Source organism: Megalops cyprinoides, chromosome 1, assembly GCF_013368585.1.
Source record: "Megalops cyprinoides isolate fMegCyp1 chromosome 1, fMegCyp1.pri, whole genome shotgun sequence".
Lineage (NCBI taxonomy): Eukaryota > Metazoa > Chordata > Actinopteri > Elopiformes > Megalopidae > Megalops > Megalops cyprinoides.
Window position 1 is genome coordinate 15,221,504 of NC_050583.1, and position 21,575 is coordinate 15,243,078.

A 21,575-nucleotide genomic window follows, 5' to 3' on the forward strand; every position below is an offset into this window, starting at 1 on the left:
ATTGGTTAACTTTGAACACAGCTAGAGCCAACATTATGAAAGGGTGTGCAGACTTATGCAATCAGGGTGTTGTAGTTTTTTATTTAAAATGTCCCTAATAATTAATTTGTTTTTTTTTTTCTCTGCATTTTTGTTTGTTGGAAGATCAGATTTCAGATAAAAAGTCTGACATTTACATTGTTGTTATTTCTGTCTTTACATTTCAAAAACCTGCAATTTCATAAGGGTGTGTAGACTTTTTATGTCCACTGTATATACCTGGAATATAAACAAACATTCAAAATGTTACTACATTTGAGTGACATTACATTTAAATATGAAGGTTTATTTCATATTTGAAATATGAAAGTACATTTGTTTTAAGTGTTATATTCATCAGTTTTATAAATAAGGTCAGGGAAAATAATACTAGTACTATCATATTTAATGTAGTATCCTCCTATATGTCAACATGTGTATGTATTCTATGGCTATATACATAGGTATACTCGTGCAATCACTTTTATATGGCAAAGACCAAAGAATTGAAATACAACTGCACACAGAGACTTTCTCCTTACAATCAATCTATGGTTTCACTTTTTAGATAATGATACATATCCAGTAGCTGTGAAAAGTTTGGACACATCTTTTTGTCTTTATTTTGACTATTTTACTACTTTATTTTTCCATATTTTAGAGTAATAGTGAAGACATCAAAACTATGAAATAACACAAATGAAAACTATCATATTTTAGATTCTTCAAAGTAGCTATTTTTTAATTAAATGTTTTTTAAAAAGCAATTCATACATAGGCATCAATGTCACTGTTTATATTTGTCTAAGAAACGAATTTCAAGCAATTAAGCATGGACCAAAATGTCTTTGAATGCATGTTTCCCATTAATCAGGTATGTCCAAACTTTCGACTGTGTATATAAAGAATTGACTTATCATATTTAACTTCTTTCAGTGCAGTCAATTTTTTAACCTCGGATCATGAGTATTCATTCAGTTAATTCATTCATTTAATTTGTTCAGTTTCCATGTTCAAGAAATTTCGCTTTATGTACAAGTTACATGCTTTATTCAGGCTTTATCATTAAACGACAAAAAGAAATAAATAAATAAATAAATAGTAAAAAAAAAAAAACTCCTGTGAGGATCTGTGGATTAATGTGGTCATATGACCACCGAGTGGCGCCAAAGTATAAATACTATATAAGAGTTTCGAGACCGTAGGTGAACGTATTCTTTATGCTCAGAAATGTGTGTGCATTTCTATTTATAAGTAGAATAGATTATTTTGGCAATACAAATTACAGTAGTTTTACTTAAGCGACAGAAAGAAATCATGGAAATAATATTGCTGCCTTAGTAACAACTCACTAATGTCTGGCTTATGAGTAGCATTGTAATTAAATTAAATTAGTTCATCAGTTGTAACAGTAGTACCATAATACCATTATTATTATATGTAATACTATTATTAGTATTGTAATTATTAGTAGAAATATTAGTAATATTAATCATTATTGATATTAACAGTATTAACAAAAGCATTACTTGCATCTGATCATCATTGAAGATCCATGACGGCTGTGGACACTTCGCGTTTGCTTGATGAATCTTGCAGCGGAATGTCAAACAAAGATCCTGATATTACTTAGGCATAATCTCAGAAGAAGCTCAGATAGCTCTGACTTCAGAACGCCAGACTCACTGGCGAAAAAAATAGCATGTTTGATTTTTTTCCTGTAGGAAAAAAGAAAAAAAGTGTTTTGTGTGTGCTCCTGAAATATATGTAGCAGTATATATATTTATATACCTATTATATTGATATAAATGGTATTTTTGCGTTAGAATAGTTGAGCAAAACCCTATAGACGATGAACTTTTCTGGAGTTTTATTGGTTCGCGTTTTTTCTATTCGCAAAACAATCCAAATAACAGTCAAATAAACAAGTTCTCATAACAATGGTTTATTATTTATCTTGCTTTCATTTGTTTTGCTTCACTCGTGTTAGTCCTTTAATGACAATAATAGCCATGTAAATTTTCAAAACCTATTGGTCAATGCCCACTTTGTTCACTATCTTTTTCTATCTTGTGCGCAGCTGCATGGGCGAGCAGCAAAGGTGTGCTGTCGTATGGTGTGTGTCGGCTGGGTCGACGTCCCGTGTAGTTCACGATTCATTTACGGTCACTCAGAAGTTTGGCACTTCAGAATAAATATACACACACCAGCTCACGTGCGGAATTATTCTGACATACAAGTTACACCTCGTTGTAATGGATAAGATCTTGTAAACTTCAGAAGTAAGCTGACCTGGTTGACTTTTCCGACGGTGGATTGCACACGCGAGCGCAGGTAAATTTCAGGCACAATATACTTTGTACTAGCGATTGAAATTCTGTTTAGATTCGTAAAGCGTATCTCACAGTAGCGAGCAATTTTAAGGTAAGCGCATTCAAAGTAATATAACATTTTGGAAATGGAATAATGTCTCGAGTTCATGTGAAGCTATCTACAGGTAGCCCAGACTGGACGTAAGACTCCGCCTTAACTTTGAAGAAAGTTTTGAGCCTGTTCCTATTCCCCTGTGGGTTAATTTACAAACGAAAATGTGTTAAAAACCGAGGCAGATGGTGGATACTGCATGATTAGAAGGACGTGCAAAATACAAAAAATGAAAGTCGCAGCTAAGTCCTATTTCAATGATAACTGATAATCGTCTGAAATATATAATGTTGTTTTTTATTTACATAAAATTGATCAAGAAGTACATCCTTTCCATACAAGTCTTATATCCAATCTTGTAACATTAATGACGTGAATAAAACCCATTGTGTGTTCCTATTGGTGGGCTGATGCATTGTAATAACATTTGGAATAAGGTCTCACCTGAATTCACAAATCAGAATCGTCTTCACTCTGATGTAAAATATCCACACAAAGGAACAGTACTCTCATTATTCGTATTAATCCTCTTTGCCAAAATGGGCTTTACAGTTTCGTTTATTATTATTATTATTATTATTATTATTATTATTATTATTATTATTATTATTATTATTATTATTATACCCTTAGTCTACATAATCAGTCTAATTAAAACAGCGATACTCCATTTAACAATGCCGTTCAATTCCAACACTAACCAAAGACTAGAACGAGTAACTGTTGTAAACGCAATTTTAACGTTGTTTTAACACTTATTTATTTTTGTTCCGTGCGCATTGCACTCTTTGGAGAAGCATCCCATTTCTGTCAAACAGTAGGCATTGCAACATTGCAACAATAAAATAATATAATCGACGACCAAAAGACTCATAATATGAGTTGATACATGCTGGTTTGCTTTGTCTGTTGTACATATCGATTTACGCAGTTACCCAGCCTTTTTAGTGAGGGCTGTGTGTAATGCTGTATTTTCATTTACAATTATTCAGTTTTATCTAAAGCGACTTGCAAAGTTGTTGTTGCAAGTAACATAAAGGGACGGTCCGGTTAAAAATGCATTGCCTTTTGGCGGATATTTCAGAACAGTATAAATTTAAGATGGTATCCCTTGTATCAGACGTACAGTCGTTACAAGAACGACTTCTCTGACGGGTAAAGCACTTTTGCCTTTTTGTTCTCCTGAGTGTTGTCAGACTAGTTTATCCATAATGCGTAATGCTGAGTCCATTATATTCTAAGCTATGTTCTCCCTCATCTGGTCTTTTTTGTTTCATGAATGGTTCTGGCTGTTTTCCAGCGGAGGCAGTTCACGTTTCTTGCCTGATTTCTGATAGGCCATGGTGGAAAGGCTCACATTGCATTACATGACACATTGATTTCTGTTGTCAGTAAAAAAAAAGGCATATATGGCATTACATTACATTAGATTCATTTAGTAGACACTGCTCCAGAGCGACTCCCAGCATAACAGAACATAAGTGTTTCCATTCAGTTTAAATGAGGAACAGTGTCAGACCAGGCTAACAACACTCCCAGATTAGTGAGTGAGAGCATAACACCATTCAAGCTCTACCCTAAATTAACTTGTGCAACCTGACTAGACAAGGGAAACCAATTGTACTACCGTATATCAGTCACTAAATCACAGAATCCAAAACACATCACAATGCTACAAGCAAAATAAACAGCAAATATATACTGTATATACATATGTGCTGTGTAGTGTTGTTTTTTATTGTTACAGATGATTACTGTTGTGCTAGAATTTCAACTGAAGCAAAACCGAGGAATTTAAGACTACAGATACGACTTAAGTTACAATGAAAGACTCATTCTATAGATGTATGTCAAAGCTGAAGTGAATTGATCATTGTAAAACACAAATGTGTGATATTACACGTTACTAGTACCATGTACCCTGCCTGAGCCCTTTTGTAAATTGAATTCAGTCAAATTAGCCTTCAACCCACACCCACACACACACACACACACACACACACACACACACAATTTCCTAAAGCCAAAGCTGCTATGTAGGTGTGGATGTAGCAGTAGTGTGGCATAGGGGTAAGGAGCAGGGCTCATAACCGAGAGGTTGCTGGTTCAATTCCCTGCTGCTGCTGTACCCTTGAGCAAGGTACTAGCTGTATAAATGGATAACATGTAAAGAAAAAAAAATTGTAACCTATGTGAGTCACTCTGGATGAGAGCAGTAACGGATGCCTAATGTTAAAATGCATTGACCTAATCCTGTGTTCTTTCCTGCCTGTCTTCAGAATTTAGAATGATCCCAGTGAATGAGTTCCGGCAGTTTGCCGCAGACCACCACCCCCAGTTCCGGGTGCTGAAGCCCTGGTGGGACGTCTTCACAGAGTATCTCTGCATAGTCATGCTCATGATCGGTGTCTTTGGCTGCACTCTGCAGGTAAGGACCTGAACCAGCCTCAATGGATATGAGGTGAAAAAAAAACCCACCACACAGCTCAGAGCACAATGGGCATAATGCACTTATCTTAGATTGCTACTGGGAGTGGACGGCTTTATTTGTGCATACTTTCTGCTGTATGATTGACAATGAAGCATATATCCAAAGTCACAGCAAAAAACAGCGAAACCAAGAAAACGTTCTCAATCAAGTGACTTTGCAATTTTTTTCAAATTAGCTATATGTGTATGAGGGAAAGCTGATCCAAGTACATAGTTTTTTTTCAGTCACAGGTATCGCTGTTATTGTCTGAATACTACGTATGTTATATGCATTCGGTTGCTTGTCATGAACTCCTGACATTTATCCAAGATAACAGAACTTAATGCACACTTCCATTTGGGCAGGCAACTTGTCCAAACTGCATACTGCCCCTCCATTGTTCACAATCAAATAAGGGAACGATAAGTCCAGCTTATGTCTACAGTAGGTTTAACAAGGTGTAGGTGTATATGAAAGTCTTTACCCTTGGTCGCAGTGCTTTACTGTTTGTTGTTTTAAAAAACTGATTTTGTTTTAAAAAACTTGAATTTAAAAAACACTCTTTCACTACTCATTAGTAGTAATGTTATCTGGCTGCAATACAATTAATCTAATGAAGCTTCAGCAGGTTTTATTTACTATCAAACTGGCAATACTTGAATTCAGAACTGAAAGTACCAGCAGAACATGCAGAGAATATAGTCCTTATGCACAAACAGTAACAAAGGCATCAGTGTCAATAGCTAGCAATGTACATTCATGATACATGCACCTCTGCTTTCCTCAAAACAGCTGACCCAGGACAAGATTTCTTGCCTACCGAGCCACCTCTCTTTTCCCTCTCTGGATGACATAGATTGCAGTCATGTCAGGGATCACGGTGAACATGATAACCCATGGGAGCACACCACACCCAACCCACCAAACGTGACATCTCGTGAGATGTTTGGACGGAAAAACAACCTGGACATACACCAGTACATCTTTGTCAACCACTACTGTTACGAAAGAGCTGTGCATTGGTATGGTAAATACTTCCCATACCTGGTGGTCATTCACACAATCATCTTCATGGTGGCCAGTAGTTTTTGGTTCAAGTTCCCTGGCACTTCTTCCAAAATAGAGCTTTTTGTCGCCATCCTAGGCAAGTGCTTTGACTCCCCCTGGACCACAAGGGCCATCAGTGAGGTATCCGAGGAACGTGGGGAGGAGAAGATGGTTATCTGGAGGAGGAACACCATGTCAAAATTTGCCCCAGAGAGTCCAGTTGCCGAGGAGGAAACCATTGGCTTGATCCGCTCCTCCTCAGTTAAGTCAAATCCGGAGAAGAAGGCTCCGGAACCCCAGTCAACAGATTCTGTTCTGGATAAGAAGGAAGGGGAGCAGGCCAAAGCTCTTTTTGAGAAGGTGAAAAAGTTTCGCACCCATGTGGAGGAGGCCGACCTGCTCTACCTTATGTATGTGCTGCAGACCTCTCTCAAGGTGTTCAAATTCCTCCTCATTACCAGCTACAGTGTCGCTCTCGTGCCCAATATCGAGATTGTAGTTCGGTGCTCTGTGCCAGAGGAGCTGACGGGCTATGACATCTTCTGCTGTAATCACGTCAAAGCCCACCTCTTCTCCAAGCTGGCCTACTGCTACATCTGCTTCGTCGGAGTGTACGGGCTTTTATGCATCTACACCCTGTATTGGCTGTTCCATCGGCCCCTGAAGGAGTATTCGTTCGAGAGCGTGCGTCTGGAGACGGGCATCAACGACATTCCGGACGTTAAGAACGACTTTGCCTTTCTCCTCCACCTCAGCGACCAGTACGACGCCCTCTACTCCAAGCGTTTCGCCGTCTTCCTGTCCGAGGTCAGCGAGAGCCGCCTGAGGCAGATCAACCTCAACCACGAGTGGACGGCCAAGAAGCTCCGCCAGCGGCTCTCCCGCAATGCCAGCGACAGGCTGGAGCTGCACCTCTTCATGCTGCCGGGGCTGCCGGACACCCTCTTCGAAATATCGGAGGTGGAGTCCCTCCGGCTGGAGCTCCTCAACGACGTCACCATCCCGGCCGCCATCTCCCAGCTCACCTCCCTCCAGGAGCTGTGCCTCATCCACTGCCCCGCCAAGCTCCAGCTGGCCGCCCTGAGCAACCTGCGCGAGCGCCTCAAGGTGCTGCGGCTGATCTTCGAGGGGCCGGAGCAGGTGCCCCTGTGGATGTACACCCTGGAGGGGCTGGAGGAGCTGCACCTGACCGGCTCCCTGACGCACGAGCTCTCCCGCAGCGCCTCCCTCGACACCCTGCGCGATCTCAAGAGCCTGCAGGTGCTGACGCTGCGCAGCCGGCTCTCCAAGATCCCCCCCGCCGTGGCGGACGTGGGCGGCCAGCTGCAGCGGCTCTGCATCTACAACGAGGGTGCCAAGCTGCAGGCCTTCAGCAGCCTGAAGAAGCTGGCCAACCTGACGGCCCTGGAGCTGGTGGGCTGCGAGCTGGAGCGCATCCCCAGCGCCGTCTTCAGCCTGTCCAACCTGCAGGAGCTGGACATGAAGGAGAACAAGCTGACGTCCGTGGAGGAGATCCTCAGCCTGCAGCACTGCCGGCGGCTGGTCACGCTCCGGCTCTGGCACAACGCCCTCCTGTACGTCCCCGAGCACATCAGCAAGCTGCGCTCCCTGGAGACCCTGGACCTGAGCTGGAACAAGATCCGCAGCCTCCCCGCCAGGCTCTTCTTCTGCACCAAGCTGCGGCACCTGGACGTCTCGCACAACGCGCTCGTCTCCCTGCCGCCTGAGGTGGGCATCCTGCAGAGCCTGCAGTACTTCTCGGCCGCCTTCAACTCGCTGGACTCGCTGCCCGAGGAGCTCTTCTCCTGCAAGCGCCTCAGGACGCTGCTGCTGGGGAGCAACTGCCTGGCCGCCCTGTCGCCGCGCGTCGCCAACCTGGCGCAGCTGGTGCGGCTGGAGCTGAAGGGCAACCGCCTGGAGTCGCTGCCCGCCGAAATCGGGGAGTGCCGCTTGCTGAGGCTCAGCGGGATGGTGGTGGAGGAGCACCTCCTGGACAGCCTGCCCTCCGACATCAGGAAGTGCATGAGCGACACCTGAGAGGCAGTGTGTATGGGTTTGGAATAAGCAGGGGAGCAAGAGGTGGCCCTGTGCAATGTTCACAGGAACAAAAGACGTTAGTGGGAAATAAAAGTCAGCTGTACGGTATAACCAGTATGATGGAGATGTCAAAAACCTATGGACAGCTGAGAAGCTTAAAAACTGAACAAATAATGTTTTGGTTGTTTTAGAATAAATTCAGCTCTACAGTGGCTTTTCAAAAACAAAAGGCACTAAGATATAGTGGTGCCTGCTGGCCAAACAAAACATGCAAGTATAATTATTTTTGATAAAATCAGTCTCATAGGTAGTTCTTCTCACATACCACTGATCCACAATGATCTTGAAATGTGTGTGCATACATGTAAATATATATGTACCAATCTTGAATGCTCATGTGTGGAGGATATGAAGTTCTTGTAACCTAGCGGGTATAGTGGTAAGGAGCAGGGCATATCCCTGAAAGGTTACTGCTTTAGTTCCCCGCTGGGGCACTGCTGCTGTACCCTTGGGCAAGACACTTCACCCAGCAGCAAATATCCAGTTATACCAAAGGATTACATGTAAAAACTGCAACCTGTGTAAATCACTCTGGATAAGAACATCTACTAAATGACGATAATGTAATGTGATGCAATGAACCTTTCAGAGGCTCCTGTAATATGTTTACAAGCCACCTCTTCCTAAGAGACTCACCTAGCTTCCTCTGTGGGAATAAAGGCATTTATATGCATTAAGTTATTTGGCAAGTGAGCAAACAGAGCCAGGCTGGCATAACAACCACAGCAGTAGTAGGAAACAAACACTGCTTCTGATAATGTGGGTGACATTCACTGACTGGCAAAAGAATGCAGATCCTTATCTGTGACCTCACCTTTCTGTTACCAAAAGGCTGCAGTAACGAGATGTTTTATCAACAGCACAGTGAAGCCTCTGTATTATTTTTTTATGTAAATCATTGTACATTTGATTCATTGTGTCAGGGTTAGTGATGAGCTCGCTTTCATTGTTGGCATGTTTGAAGCCTGATCATTCTCACAGCTTTATAGCTACAGAAGTAATCTCTACCTCCTTGAGGGCATAGTGCCTGGTTACACTAGGTCTCATCTCTAGAATTACAACCACAACCCCAAAGTGACAGGATACCTTTCACCAGCCCTTCAAACACCCAGCTTTCATAAGAACCTCATGGGAATTAGTTCCAGCTATGTTCTCCTGTACAGTGTCAAACCAATTTAAAGAAGACCATTCTCTAAGCATGCAGTGTTTGTGAAAGGGATGGGCAAACTATTCTGTATCCTGTCTAACTGGTTGAAGCTGGTTCTCTCTTTTGTCACGTTCACAGCAAACCCCTCTCTCTCCTTGTCTGAAAGCTATGAAGGACACAGCCCCCAAGCTATATCTCTTTAGGCCTTGTTTGCGTGGAGTTTCTCTAAAAACTACCTAATGCCAAAGGATGGTAGTTGTGCTATTGGGCAACACTGTAAGAATACTGCATCTGGCTTCTCAAAGTAAACCCCAATTTCCACCTTGTAACTCTGACCATCTTCTCTCGTCTTTTCTCATTCATCATAAAGTGCTCAGTTCCATTGAAGTATTCCATTCCATTGATAAATGTTATAAGCACTGGTATATTTATTCTTAGAAGTGTTTGTGTGAAATGTGTTGTCGGAGCAGCCCTTCAAAAGTAAATACATTTGAAAGGTTTCTGACAGCTCTAATTGTTTACAGAAAAGTAGCCATGCATATAGTGTAATAGTTACAGTTATGGTTCAAATCCCATGAGGGAAGCTGCTGTACTGCTATTGAGCAAGGTGCTCTAGATCTCAATTGCTCTAGCATAAAAATGGAGACAATAGAAGAATAGAAGACACAATGTAAACCACCATGGATGAGTGCATCTGTCCAGACTCCAGAAAATAAATAAACGATACAATATGACCTTAATCAGTGTAATAATTTTGCAAGATAAGGAAATGTAGAATGGAGACTAAACAAGACAGCCTAAACAATGGCAACAGATAAGTACATTTGCCTATACAGAGTGGATACCAGGCTTGAGCTTTTGTAACGTCTAAAGAACAGTTTCTGAAGGAGCCCTCGGCTTAAGTCATGTCCGTGCATGCATCTCCTTCACAGGGATATAAGCAGACAGGGACAGGCCTCTGTGATCTCCTAACACACACCCCCGCCTGCCCACGGTAGGAGTCTGAATGACCCTGGGAAAACTACATTCCCTTCCCTGTTTGGGAGAGAGGGCGAGGCCCTCGTCCAGTGGAAATTTCCACCAGTGAGCGATGCAGTGTTCTCCTCTTTCTGGAGTACATGCGCGCTGATCTGTGGGTTTTCCTAATCACTGCCTTTGGCATCCGACCCGCCCCCCACTCATTCTTGCATGTCAATTTGCATGTGGGTGGCTAATAAAAGGTGGTGAATTATTCACACATTCCTCAGCATTTTGCTCAGGGGGGGAAACAAATCAGTGTCACACCCGCACCACACCTGAGCCCTACTAGAGTGGAAGTTCATCACTGTGGAAGTTCCCTCTGCATGGGAAATGGGGAAAATTTTTTTTTTTTTTTTTAAATGCTAATGAATACTCAGGGAAACTAAGTATACGTTTAAACAATGTCATATTAATGGTGTCCCTGTACAATATTCCCTTTAAATGTGATCTTGTGTTTAGTATAAAAATCAAGATGAAGCAAACCCCTGCATTTAAAAATCCCTCAGCAGTAGAAGGTACTAGTTATGTCATTTCCACGGCAGGTGGATAAAATCGTGTTTTTTTTTTTTTGCAACTAAATACACTAGAACAGAAATGCAAGTAAGCACACGCCACTGTATTCCAGCATTAGTGGAACCCTGTCAAACGCTTGTAAGAAACAAACACAACATCATTGAAACAATTGAAGACTATATTATCATTTCTGAGAGAACAGTTTGAAATGGTGAGCAGCAATGCTTTCAAAAGCAACATTGAAGGTCCCAACTCCCGCCAAATCAAAGAGGAATTTTTTCAGATAAATATTTTGTATTTCAAATTCGCATACGATACACAATTTAGCAGAAACAGCAAATCATTTTTAAAATGGGATACTGGAAACTGGTTTACTGGTCTAAAGTGAAACAAAACTCCAGTGACGCTTCTCAAGAGTCAGATGCGGAGTATCCTGACTGCCCCCCCTCAGTCTTTGCTCCTTCCTTTCTCCTTTTTCTCTTGGTCTTTCCGTTTCTGCCGGTTGAGCTGCCTGTAGCGAAGCCGTTTGGGATTGAGTCCGTACGCTTTCAGTCTCTGTCCACTGAACTCCCGACCGCCCATCTTCACGCTGAAGGACCCCGACAAGAGCCGTCCTCCCAGGTGCCTGCCTTTCTTCTTGGGCCACTTTGCTCTCTCTTTCGGACGTTTGCTCTTTGCCTCTTCATCATCCTCTGGGCTCTCTTTCAGCTTCTTCTTCGGGACCAAGAACTCGTCCCCGTCGTCACCCTCATCCCCTGCCTCTCTCAGGGCTTTGACGAGGTTTCCCTCCATGCTGTGCTCTGTTGCCTCCTTGCCCTCTATCACCTCCTTCTCCTCCCTCTCTCCCTCCTGTTTCTTTAGCCGGTCCCTCCTCTTCTTCCCCACTTTGGTCTTGCTCTCTGGTTTCTCTCCCAGTGCTTCCTCTCTGTAAAACAAGAGCGCAGGCAACCATTACATAACGCATTAACAAGTTCATGTCATGGTTGTACTTCTCATAGCAGAGGGTTCACTGTAACTCTAGTTTACAGTAGTACGGTTACAACTTGATCGTCATGTTTCTGACGTAACCTGACATTAGACACAGATCTGGAACTGTGCCATGACTACCTCATTTACATACCGGAGGAGCGTTTGAGCGTTACTGTATGTATGCAGGTAGAGTGTGCTTAGTCATTTACACATAGCAAGCAGCCAGCGAACCCACTGGAAGGTAACTTCCAACATGCCTTGTGAGGTAGTTGGCTAGCCATGTGCACGACAGAGCACATCCATAATACAATAGTAATAATAAAGTAAATACCAAAATAGTGCGCTCAGCCCAACTGATACGAATGGGACAAAACTGCAGAATTATAACCAAACTAGATGTCCCAGTTTTCTGGCTTAAACAGGTTCCCATTGAGTTAATAATCTTACACCACACAACCAGCCCATTCTCGCCTAAAACAGAGAACAGTTGCAAAGTTGACGTGTCCCTGCCAGCAGACAGTTACCTTGTATTCTCTACAGCCTAACATCTGACTTGAAATGTTCACAATGCAGTTGTGGGTCGTTGAAATAATATACTGTATATTAGCCCTAAGATGCACTACTCTTAAATGGATACTGCATGAAGATTTATTGAATAAAACCTCATATTACTGGATATTAATGTTAGCTAGTAGTAATTATGACCAGGGTGTGTTTTGAACTCCAAGGCAAAGTGCTTATTTGGCTAGCTGAAATAGTCACACCTGATGTTGCGGGAGAGCCAACGATAAATACCAACAGCACAATAAAAGAGGCCCTTCCACCACCGACATTAAACCACCCAATTAGCAGTCTGGTACTCACTCCATATAGAAGGAACCAAGGACCTCCCTCTTCTTCTTCTCATTCTGGGCCTTGATCTTGTAATTCTTAACATCACTGCTTTCCTCCTTCTCAGACCTAGGAGGTGACGGAGAAAAAGACAACAGTCAAATCAAGGTTGCCTCGGTGACCTCGCACGCTTTACCGGCACCTCCGTCACGGTCACCTGAACATGCAGGTCTTCTTCAGCGAGCACCAGCGGTTCAGCTCTTTCTCATCTGCTCCCAGGATCTGGAGAGAAGAGTGGGGTGGGAGGTCGGGGGGGGGGGGTCAGGTGAAACAGAAGGAGGGTCAATTATACAAAATATCACTGCCCTCATCCCTTTGGCTCAGCTGTTTCAAACAGCATTCCTTGACGCTACAGGGCTGCACTCCTCAAACAGCACAGAGAAAACATGCAGAGGTCTTTGCATGTACAGCATCAGTCAAAAGTTTGGACACACCTGATTAGGATCATGGGAAATATGCAAACATGCATTCAAAGACGTTTTGATCGAAAGATTTATGCTTACATGCTTGACATTTGTTTCTTAAATTGTAAAGTTGATGTCTATACATGAATTTCTATTCCCAAAAAATTTGAATTTTAAAAAACATTTTTTGGCTAGTTTGAAGAATCTAAAATATAAAATAGTTTTGATTTGTTTATAACACTTTTATGGTCACTGCATAATTCCATTTGTGTTGTTTAATAGTTTTGATGTCTTTACAACTATTCTAATATATGGAAAATAGTAAAAATAAAGGAAGAAAACTTTGGACTGGTATCATATAACTAATCAATAAGTTCCAGGTCAGTTTGCTTAAATGATCATGTGACCAAAGTGGCCCTTCCTGTGCCTGCCTCGCCCGCTCAGAGAGAAGATTACAGTGATCATGCCCTGGTCAGAGTCGTCCCAGGGGGAGAACAATACCAGGTCAGACTATACTTCCATTCATCAGTGCTGGACTGCAGAGCTCACAGGTGAAACACTTCCACATCTCCTGGGTGAAATTCACACTTCTCCGCGCCAGTGAAGGTAATACAGCTAACTGCTGGTCATGCAGCAGGCAAATTGCATCTGTCCAGCCCCTGATAGTGACTACAAGTAATAACGGTGAGCTAAATTAAGGAGAGTACCACCGCATCTCACCTCCTCAGTGGTCAGGCCGAAGTCGTTGGGCATGACCTGCCTGTAGCGGAACCTGCAGGGAAGGTCGTCTATGATGTCCTCATAGTCGAGGCGGTAGTACTCATCCAGGTACTGCTCAAAGCTCTTCTCCTCTGAAACACACAGAACCTTAAGACACTGAGCCCTAGACACACAAGACAGGCACGTGCAAAATTCAGAAGCTCACGCCAGTCTGCATTTCATTCCTTCCCACTTCAACTGCTCTTGTATAAACTGTATACCCTGGGTAGCCTTGGTCTAGGACTAAATAACCCATTTAGCTGATAAACTAACATTATTAAAGAAAATGTGCCTTTGCCAGGCCTTGAAAAGAGACACTCTCGGCCAAACCCCAGATGCTGATACAAGACTGCAGGAAATGAACGGGCGTGATGTTTCATTCCACTGCATCAGCAGGCCAGAAATAAAGCATCTGCTCAGGTGGAAATTATGAGCCGTTTCTGTGTTACTCGCATTGTGAAACTGTTTATCTTTTGAGCCGCTCTGATCTCCAAATGACAGCTTAGGTCACCACCTTGTTTATGGAGGAGCCCTCCTGTGTTTGTTCCTGGTGAAACTGGTGCCACGCCCACATGTTCACACAGTTTGGTGAGCACCATCTAGTGGTCTCTCACACACCGGGGTAAATGAAATGGGAAGCTCTTCAGAAGGGGATACTACGGGACTCACGGGGGTCGAAGACAGGCTTGTTCTGGGTGATGATCTCAGCAAAGTGAGATTTCTTTTTCTTCTTCTTGCCCATGAGAGGGGCATCTTCCTTTTTCATCTTCTTCCTCATCTCCTTCTCTTTTTTCTTCTTCTTCTTAGAGGAGGTTGGCTGTTGACTGGGATCATAGTCTGCATCCATCTACACAGGTCACAGGGAAGTGAATCATTATCAAGAGTTCATGGTGAATCATCACCCACGGTGAATATCAACACTGTTCCAAACATAAAATGCTAATAAGCTAGTAATATATATTTTAATAACATTCTTTTCTCTGGCTAAAACTGGGATAAAAACATATGCTGTAGCATGGGTGTAATATCACCTCAGCCTAACCTCTTACTGTGGCATAAAATGTAGCCCAGGTCAGAACATAATGTACTCTCTGGCTCCAAATGTGCTCAAAATCCAGATTAATCCCTACGATAACCAAGCCAGCTCTTACCCACAACTGCTTTTGAAATTTGATAAAAGGACATATTTGTGTGCGCAGAAATAAAAGTCTCCTTACAACGAAGTCAGGATCATCACAGTTGGGCTCATAGCTCTCATAGTCCTGCTCGTCCTCTTCCTCCTCTCCTCCTTCCTCTTCCTCTCCTGTCCACGTGTCCCAGTTCCACTGTCCTGAGGCAAACACAAAGGGATATTACACCAAGCTCATGCAAATACTAAAAAAAGGAACTGAAAAAATATTTTCAGTCATCAAGTGTTCCTTTATACCTGTGTGGAAATGTTTCAGGGATGTAGCATGTTTCTTAATGTGTCTGTGTCCACGGAGAACTTACCATCCAAATCCTCTTCATCATTAAACTGGGGCTTCTCCTCTTCCCCCTCTCCGTAGTACTCATCGCCAAAGAACCTCTGCAGGCGGAGAGGAATGGGAGGGAAACAAAAGAGGGAGAGGAGGGGTTGAAACACAAGGAACAGAGGACAGGTAATATCCTAGGTTTTGCTGCCAATTCAGATCACTCTTGCAGCATTTGAAAGTGAGACTTGAGCTAGAAGCCTCAGCAAACAAATAATGCATTGTGCTTGCAGTCAGTAGCAAGAACAGTGTAGCCCTGCAATGCCACTGCACTTAGCCACACAACTTTACTATTCACTCCTCTGTGTACTTCACTGCAACTGTGCGACTTTAAAATGTATTCCTGTACTTTCCAAAGTTGCCCTACTAGTAACTCCCTTGCTAAGCCACTTTGCATAACATTTTACTGTGTTAGTTTATTCAGAAGGACTACTGCCAAAATCATTAACAATATTCTATAAGCCTCACCCGCATAAACAGAGAAAAGATATCAAAAAAGAGAAGTCACATTAATAGCCTCCTGGATCAAACATTCTTTTTATGACAGCTGATACACACTGAAGGTACCACCACATGAATGTTTTGAATATCAACCGATGAATTAAACAATCATGGGTTGCCTGTACCACTCATTCATAGGTTACAGTACCAGTCAAATTTTTGAACACACCTACTCATAGAAGGGCTTTTCTTTATTTTTACTACTTTCCACATTTTGGAATGATAAAGATATCAAAACCATGAAATAACACAAATGAAATTATGCAGTGACCAAAAGTATTTAAAATAATGATAAGATGTGAAAGAAAAGTGTTTTGATTTGTTAGATTCTTCAAAGTAGCCAAAAAACTTGGTTGTTGGTGAACTCCTTTTTTTTTTTGAAAGAAATTCATACAAAGGCATCAACTAAGAAACAAAATTCAAGCGTTTAAGATAAAGACAAAGCCTTTAAGATAAAGGCTTAAGATAAGGCCTTTAGATAAAAAATGTCTTTGAATGCATGTTTCCCATTATCTCAATCAGGTGTGTCCAAACTTTTAACCGGTACTATATATGCTGTCAGTATAAATAACCCATCCAATTACTGCACACTGAATGCCAATATATCCCTTGGACACCCACCTGCATGAGCTGGTCGTGCTGCTGCGGGTCGAAGTCCCCCTCAAGGTCATCCTGGCTGAAGGCCAGTTCCTGGTTTCCGGTCAGATCCTGCAGTTTTCGCAGTTTCTCCACGATCTCGTTGCGCTTCAGGTTCTTCAGCTGCTTGAGCTGGGCTTGCTTCTGCTCCTTCTCCTGCAGGGCCACACAGACCAACACAGAGTGAGACGCAGGCAGGGGGGATGGAGTGAGAGGGGGATATCCAGAGGACGAGAGAGGAGTGAAAAAGACTTGGGACAGGACTGAGGAAGTGAAAGGGACCTTCAAAGGATAAGAATGATGGAGAGCTGGACATGAATGAGGGGGTGAGAGTGCTCCACATGGGCATGAGACAGGGCTGCAATGAAGGCAGTCAGGTAGAGGACACTCCACGGGCAGGGCTAAGGACGTGACGGTGAGAGAGCAACAGGGGCAGGCATTTTTACCTTCCTCTTCCTCTCCTTCACCTCCTCCCTCTTGCGTTTTCTCCGCTCGTCCTTGGCACGCACAGATGTCGCGATGTTGCGGGGGTATGTCTTGATCTGGGGGTGCAAGAACACCGGTGAGGCGGACGATGCCGGGGGGGGACAGACAGCCGCACAGCCAGAGGAGAGACAACGGCCACAGGACCGTACCTGCTCGGCATCCGCTTCTTCAAAGCGGAAGTTGTAGTGCCTCTCAAAGTCCTCCTGCCGCTCCAGGAAGGACTCGCCCTCCTCTTCAGAGTCCTCCACCTCGTCCTGCACCACCTCATCATAGGTGGGGATTCTGGAATCAGACACACACACACACACACACACACACACACACACACACACACAGTCATTATTTTCAAAACTTTACAAATACTTCTGGCTATTTCTGCACACACCTCTATTGAAATGAATATCTGTCTGTGCCAACATTAATTTTGGCAATCAGTCCTGTGTACACAATAGTGCGTGTGCATTCGTTTGCCCTTGTGTCATCATCTCCGTTCGCATCCTGCTCACCTGTCGTCCTCCTCCTCGTCCAGGTAGCCCTTGTTGAGGACGTAATCCCGCAGGAACCTCTCCCTCTCGTCGAGCTGGGGGTCATTCCAATAGTCCCTCAGGTACTTCTGTCTCAACACACAGTTGTCAGTCAGTCAGCCAGTCCACAGTCACAAAGCAATGACACAGCTCAGCTGTCAATCAAACGCTGCGCGCTCACCATGTCTTGCACCTCCTCCACTCCCTCCAGCTCCGCCTGGCCTTTGAGCCACTCCGAGTAATCCGCCTCCTCTTTATCCTGACAGACACACAGACAGACAGTATCTCAACAAATGGTTCACAGGTGTGGAGGACTGAAAATCCCCAAAGTTTCTGACACAATCAATCATCAACAGCCTATTAAAAAGTAAACCAAAACTAGTTTTACAGGGACTGATAAGAACACAAGACCATATGACTCCCATTATTTATGGTTGGAATTCCCCCAGAGTACATTAATTTGAATATTCATGAAGCAGTGTAGGCGTTTTAATTAATTTGAATATTCATGAAGCAGTGTAAGTGTTTTAAACAAGGAGTTGAACAAACAATCAGAATAAATAAAATTTTCAGTTGAACACTTATGGCCATTTATGGTGTCATAATTAATTTGCATTTTTTTCATGAGAACAACAATTAAAGATATATTTTTCAATTGAAAATCTGTTTCTGTACACATGAACTACAGCACCACTTTAAGACAACATTGCATTCAACCATATGCTTGGTCTTGAGGGGTCCTTCCTCTGAATGTCCTTCTTTGATGTTCCACTGTGACAAAGACTAAAATTCCCCAAATAAGACAAAACCATAACATGATGGGGGCTTTATGGTTCACAGCTCTTTGGCTAGAGTGACCTCTTGTGGTCATGTGGAGACGGTCATGTGAATCCATCAGTCAAATGTTCTGCATTAAATTCCACTGCTCTGTTTGATCTAATCAGCTGTAATATCCTTGTGCTTGTGTTCGTATTTGTTATTCATGCAGGTGTTTATTTCCCACTGCCTACGAAGTGCCGTGGCCCTGCTCTCTCACCTTCTCCTCCTGTGTCTTGATCCTTCTCGTCAGAAGCTCTGAGTCCTCATCTCCCTCTCCATCCTCCTCATCACTGTCCTGCACAAACCTCCGGAAGCTGGGAGAAAAGAGGAAGACAAAGGGGAAAACGGGTGAGAGACAACGAAAGAAAACTGAGAATCAGCTAACTGATTGGGTTCTGAGCAGTGCCGTTAATATACATCCAGTTCCTTTAAGACGCTGTTGAAATCGTGAGCTCCAAATCAGTGAGGCCATTCACCCCAAAGTCCTACCTCTCTTTCAGCTCTTTCTGCTCCTGGATATAGCTGGGAGAGGCAGCCCTCTATCAAGGAGTCACAAAAACCAAAGTATTACAATATGAAGGAACCCAGAATTAACTCTTCCACAATGACCAACTGGTTTTACTGTTATTGTATCTGACTGCCAAGCTGAAAGCAGAATCCTGTCTTACAAGAGGTGTATACGATATCCGAAATCAAGCCCACCAAATCGGAGCTGGCCTTGTTTGTGCCATACCTCCCTCCTCTTTGCAGCCTCTTCGTCATCACTCTCATCCTCCTCATCTTCATATTTACTGCAGATAAAAACACAAACACATTAGCCAGGTTAGTTTGATTAAGACCCTTTAAAAGCCTTAAAATTAAAGAAAAACAAACAAGAATTAAAGAAACACACTGAGATGCAATGACAAGCAAACACTAGTCAATCGCTTACCCTCCCTTCTCCAGAATGACCTGACGCTCGTAGTCTTTCAAGAACATGGGTTTCTCTTTCTTTTTTGAAGTCGAGGGCTGGTCATCATTGGCCGCCAGTGACTCTTTAGATTTCAGAGGACATAAGAAAGGCAGGAAGAAAAAAGTGAGCCTATCTTTCAACCATCCCACATCAATGAATACAGATACACAGGGGCTTATCACTGCCTCGCCACTGTTAAACTAAGGTAAGTAACAAAAATGTCAGCAGTGCCTACAGAAAACAACAGTTAACACTGTAGAGTAAAAAAACAGGGTTTGAATGATAGTCTGCAATCGTCAAAATAAACTACAACAGCCTGATCAAAAACTATAATAATGTTAACCTTCTTCAGTGTAGAATTTGGCATCCTCCTGGTAGATCTTAGGATCTTTCTTCTTGAGCATAGAAAGTGTTCTGTAAAAGTCTCTCTCAAGTCTGGGATCCAGTTCCTGGCAATCAAAAACAAGAGCAATACTGAACTGTCAGGATGTACATAAACGTTTTCATGTGTTTTTAAAATCACTCTTAAAATGTTTTCAGCATTTATTTGCCTAACACATTTGTGTAAAAACACAAATAAAAAAAATTACAGATAACTTTGCTAAACCAATGCTTTTATCATAGGTTCTCAAACACAAAAAAAGCAGACAAAACATAAAGAAAATAAAGAACTTACCACTTCGCTATCATCGTCTGACTCCGAGTCCGAGGAATCCGATTCGCTAACATCACCCCGGTCTCCATAGCGATCTTTTACTGGAATATAGAAACAGACAAACGGTTGTGGATAAAATCGACCAAAGGAGTATCACTGCTGAATTTCAGAGTAACACGGCTAGCTTTCTTGCTAAAAAGACGTAGCCTGTCGCGTTCTTAGCAGAAATACAGTATGTATTATGTGAATTGCAATACTTGAGCGTTAGCCTAGCTAAACAAGTGTGAAACCGTGTGTGTATGCAAATAGCAAGCTAGCTAAATTGAAAAACTCTACCGCTAAGATGCCTAATGTTACCATGCCGGAAAGCTCCCAACATACTTACATCTCTGTAATTCTTCTTTCTGTCGATATTTCTCGTATTTATCTGCAAACTTCTGATTTATCTTTAGCTCGTTTTTTCCCGACATTGCCTTCTGAGCTCACAGTATTGGTGGATCTACATTAAAAAGGACTGATAATAAAATGTAAACTTATTTCGCCTGCTGGACTGGCCTCATTTCACATTGCAGCACGGATGAACACGTGGTATACTGACCGAGGGTTAGAGTTCAAGGTTCAAATTTCTCTTAACCAATCATGACTTGCTACGACATTTCTTGGCAAACATTGTATATTGTTAAATTTCACGACTCTACCTTTTTTATTATCCGATTATTCATGAGCTTCTTAGCTTTAAGGACTCTTGAGATAATTGTGAAAATATGCCAGTCATTCAAAGAGTGTTTATTAATTCACTTCGCTAGTGTAGCATAACAAGACAAACGTTACAATAATGATTTTGATCACAAAATATGCATATAACGCCATCTAGTGTTAAAAACTTGCACGCAGCGTACACCTGACGTCAACATATAGTTCTTGTGATTATGTTTTATGCGCACACATACACACAGTAGATCTACAGTTTACACACCCTTTCAAAATTCTGTTTTTGATGTCTTAAAGGCTGAAATCAAAGCAAGTGATATCAGACTTTAAGCTTCATTTAGACATTGGTGGTTACAAGCTGTAAGTGAAAATCAAAGGTCTCCATTTTTCAAAAAAAGGTATTTAAAATGAAAAACTTTGAAATTCTTGTTTGCGCAAGTCTACATAGCCTTAAACTGATACTTGGTGGAAGTTTAAGCTCTGATAGCTGCAGTGAATGTTTGGGTAAGTCTCTACTAACTTTTCAGATCCAGATTTTCTCCCATTACTCTGTACAGTACAGTTCACGTTCATCTAAATTGCAAGGAGACCAATGAAGAACTTTCTACTGGTCAATCTAAGATTTTCAGTGGGATAAGGTGGGCAAATCCAGGACACTTATCTTCCTTTTTTAGCCATTCCACTGTGAATTTGGCTGTGTGCTTTTGGTCATTCTCATTAAAAAAGGTAAAATTCTTCCACATCTTCAACTTTTTGCAGAGGATGGCGAGCTTTTCTCTAAAATCTTTTGGTATTTTGCACTATTCATTTTCCTCTCTATCCTCATCAGAGCTCCTGTCCCTTCTGCAGAGAAACAGCCCCATACTATGATGCTGCTGCCACCATGTTCGACAGCAGCTATTTCAGTGTTGCTTTTGGGCTCTTGGTGGCCTCCCTGTTGAGTTTCTTCCTTGAACAGTCATTCATCTTGGAGGGACAGCCTGATCTAGGCAAGACCCTGGTGGTGCCATATTTAATACAT

General features: G+C 42.5%; 2 protein-coding genes and 1 non-coding gene across 3 annotated transcripts; 1 reads left to right on the forward strand and 2 right to left on the reverse strand.

The window, feature by feature from the left end:
• The first annotated feature begins 5,714 nt into the window (after window positions 1–5,714).
• si:zfos-323e3.4 (volume-regulated anion channel subunit LRRC8E) lies at window positions 5,715–7,996 on the forward strand. The gene has a single exon (XM_036543475.1). It carries the CDS (start codon window positions 5,855–5,857, stop codon window positions 7,994–7,996), a length of 2,142 nt encoding a protein of 713 aa, XP_036399368.1. The 5' UTR covers window positions 5,715–5,854.
• A 3,134-nt stretch (window positions 7,997–11,130) lies between these two features.
• On the reverse strand, window positions 11,131–20,389 carry kri1 (KRI1 homolog). The gene is made up of 19 exons (XM_036539555.1): window positions 20,229–20,389; window positions 19,865–19,944; window positions 19,532–19,637; window positions 19,168–19,270; window positions 18,970–19,027; window positions 18,726–18,775; window positions 18,454–18,550; window positions 17,599–17,676; window positions 17,400–17,506; window positions 17,043–17,175; window positions 16,854–16,949; window positions 16,393–16,563; window positions 15,251–15,326; window positions 14,977–15,089; window positions 14,429–14,606; window positions 13,721–13,851; window positions 12,754–12,818; window positions 12,570–12,665; window positions 11,131–11,661 (listed from the first exon to the last, which is right to left on the reverse strand). The coding sequence occupies exons 1-19, from the start codon at window positions 20,311–20,313 to the stop codon at window positions 11,184–11,186; spliced, it is 2,301 nt and encodes a 766-aa protein (XP_036395448.1). The 5' UTR covers window positions 20,314–20,389; the 3' UTR covers window positions 11,131–11,183.
• On the reverse strand, window positions 13,437–13,534 carry LOC118794258. Its single transcript, XR_005005760.1, has one exon. It is a non-coding gene; the product is annotated as a Z30 small nucleolar RNA (small nucleolar RNA).
• Window positions 20,390–21,575: the final 1,186 nt, after the last annotated feature.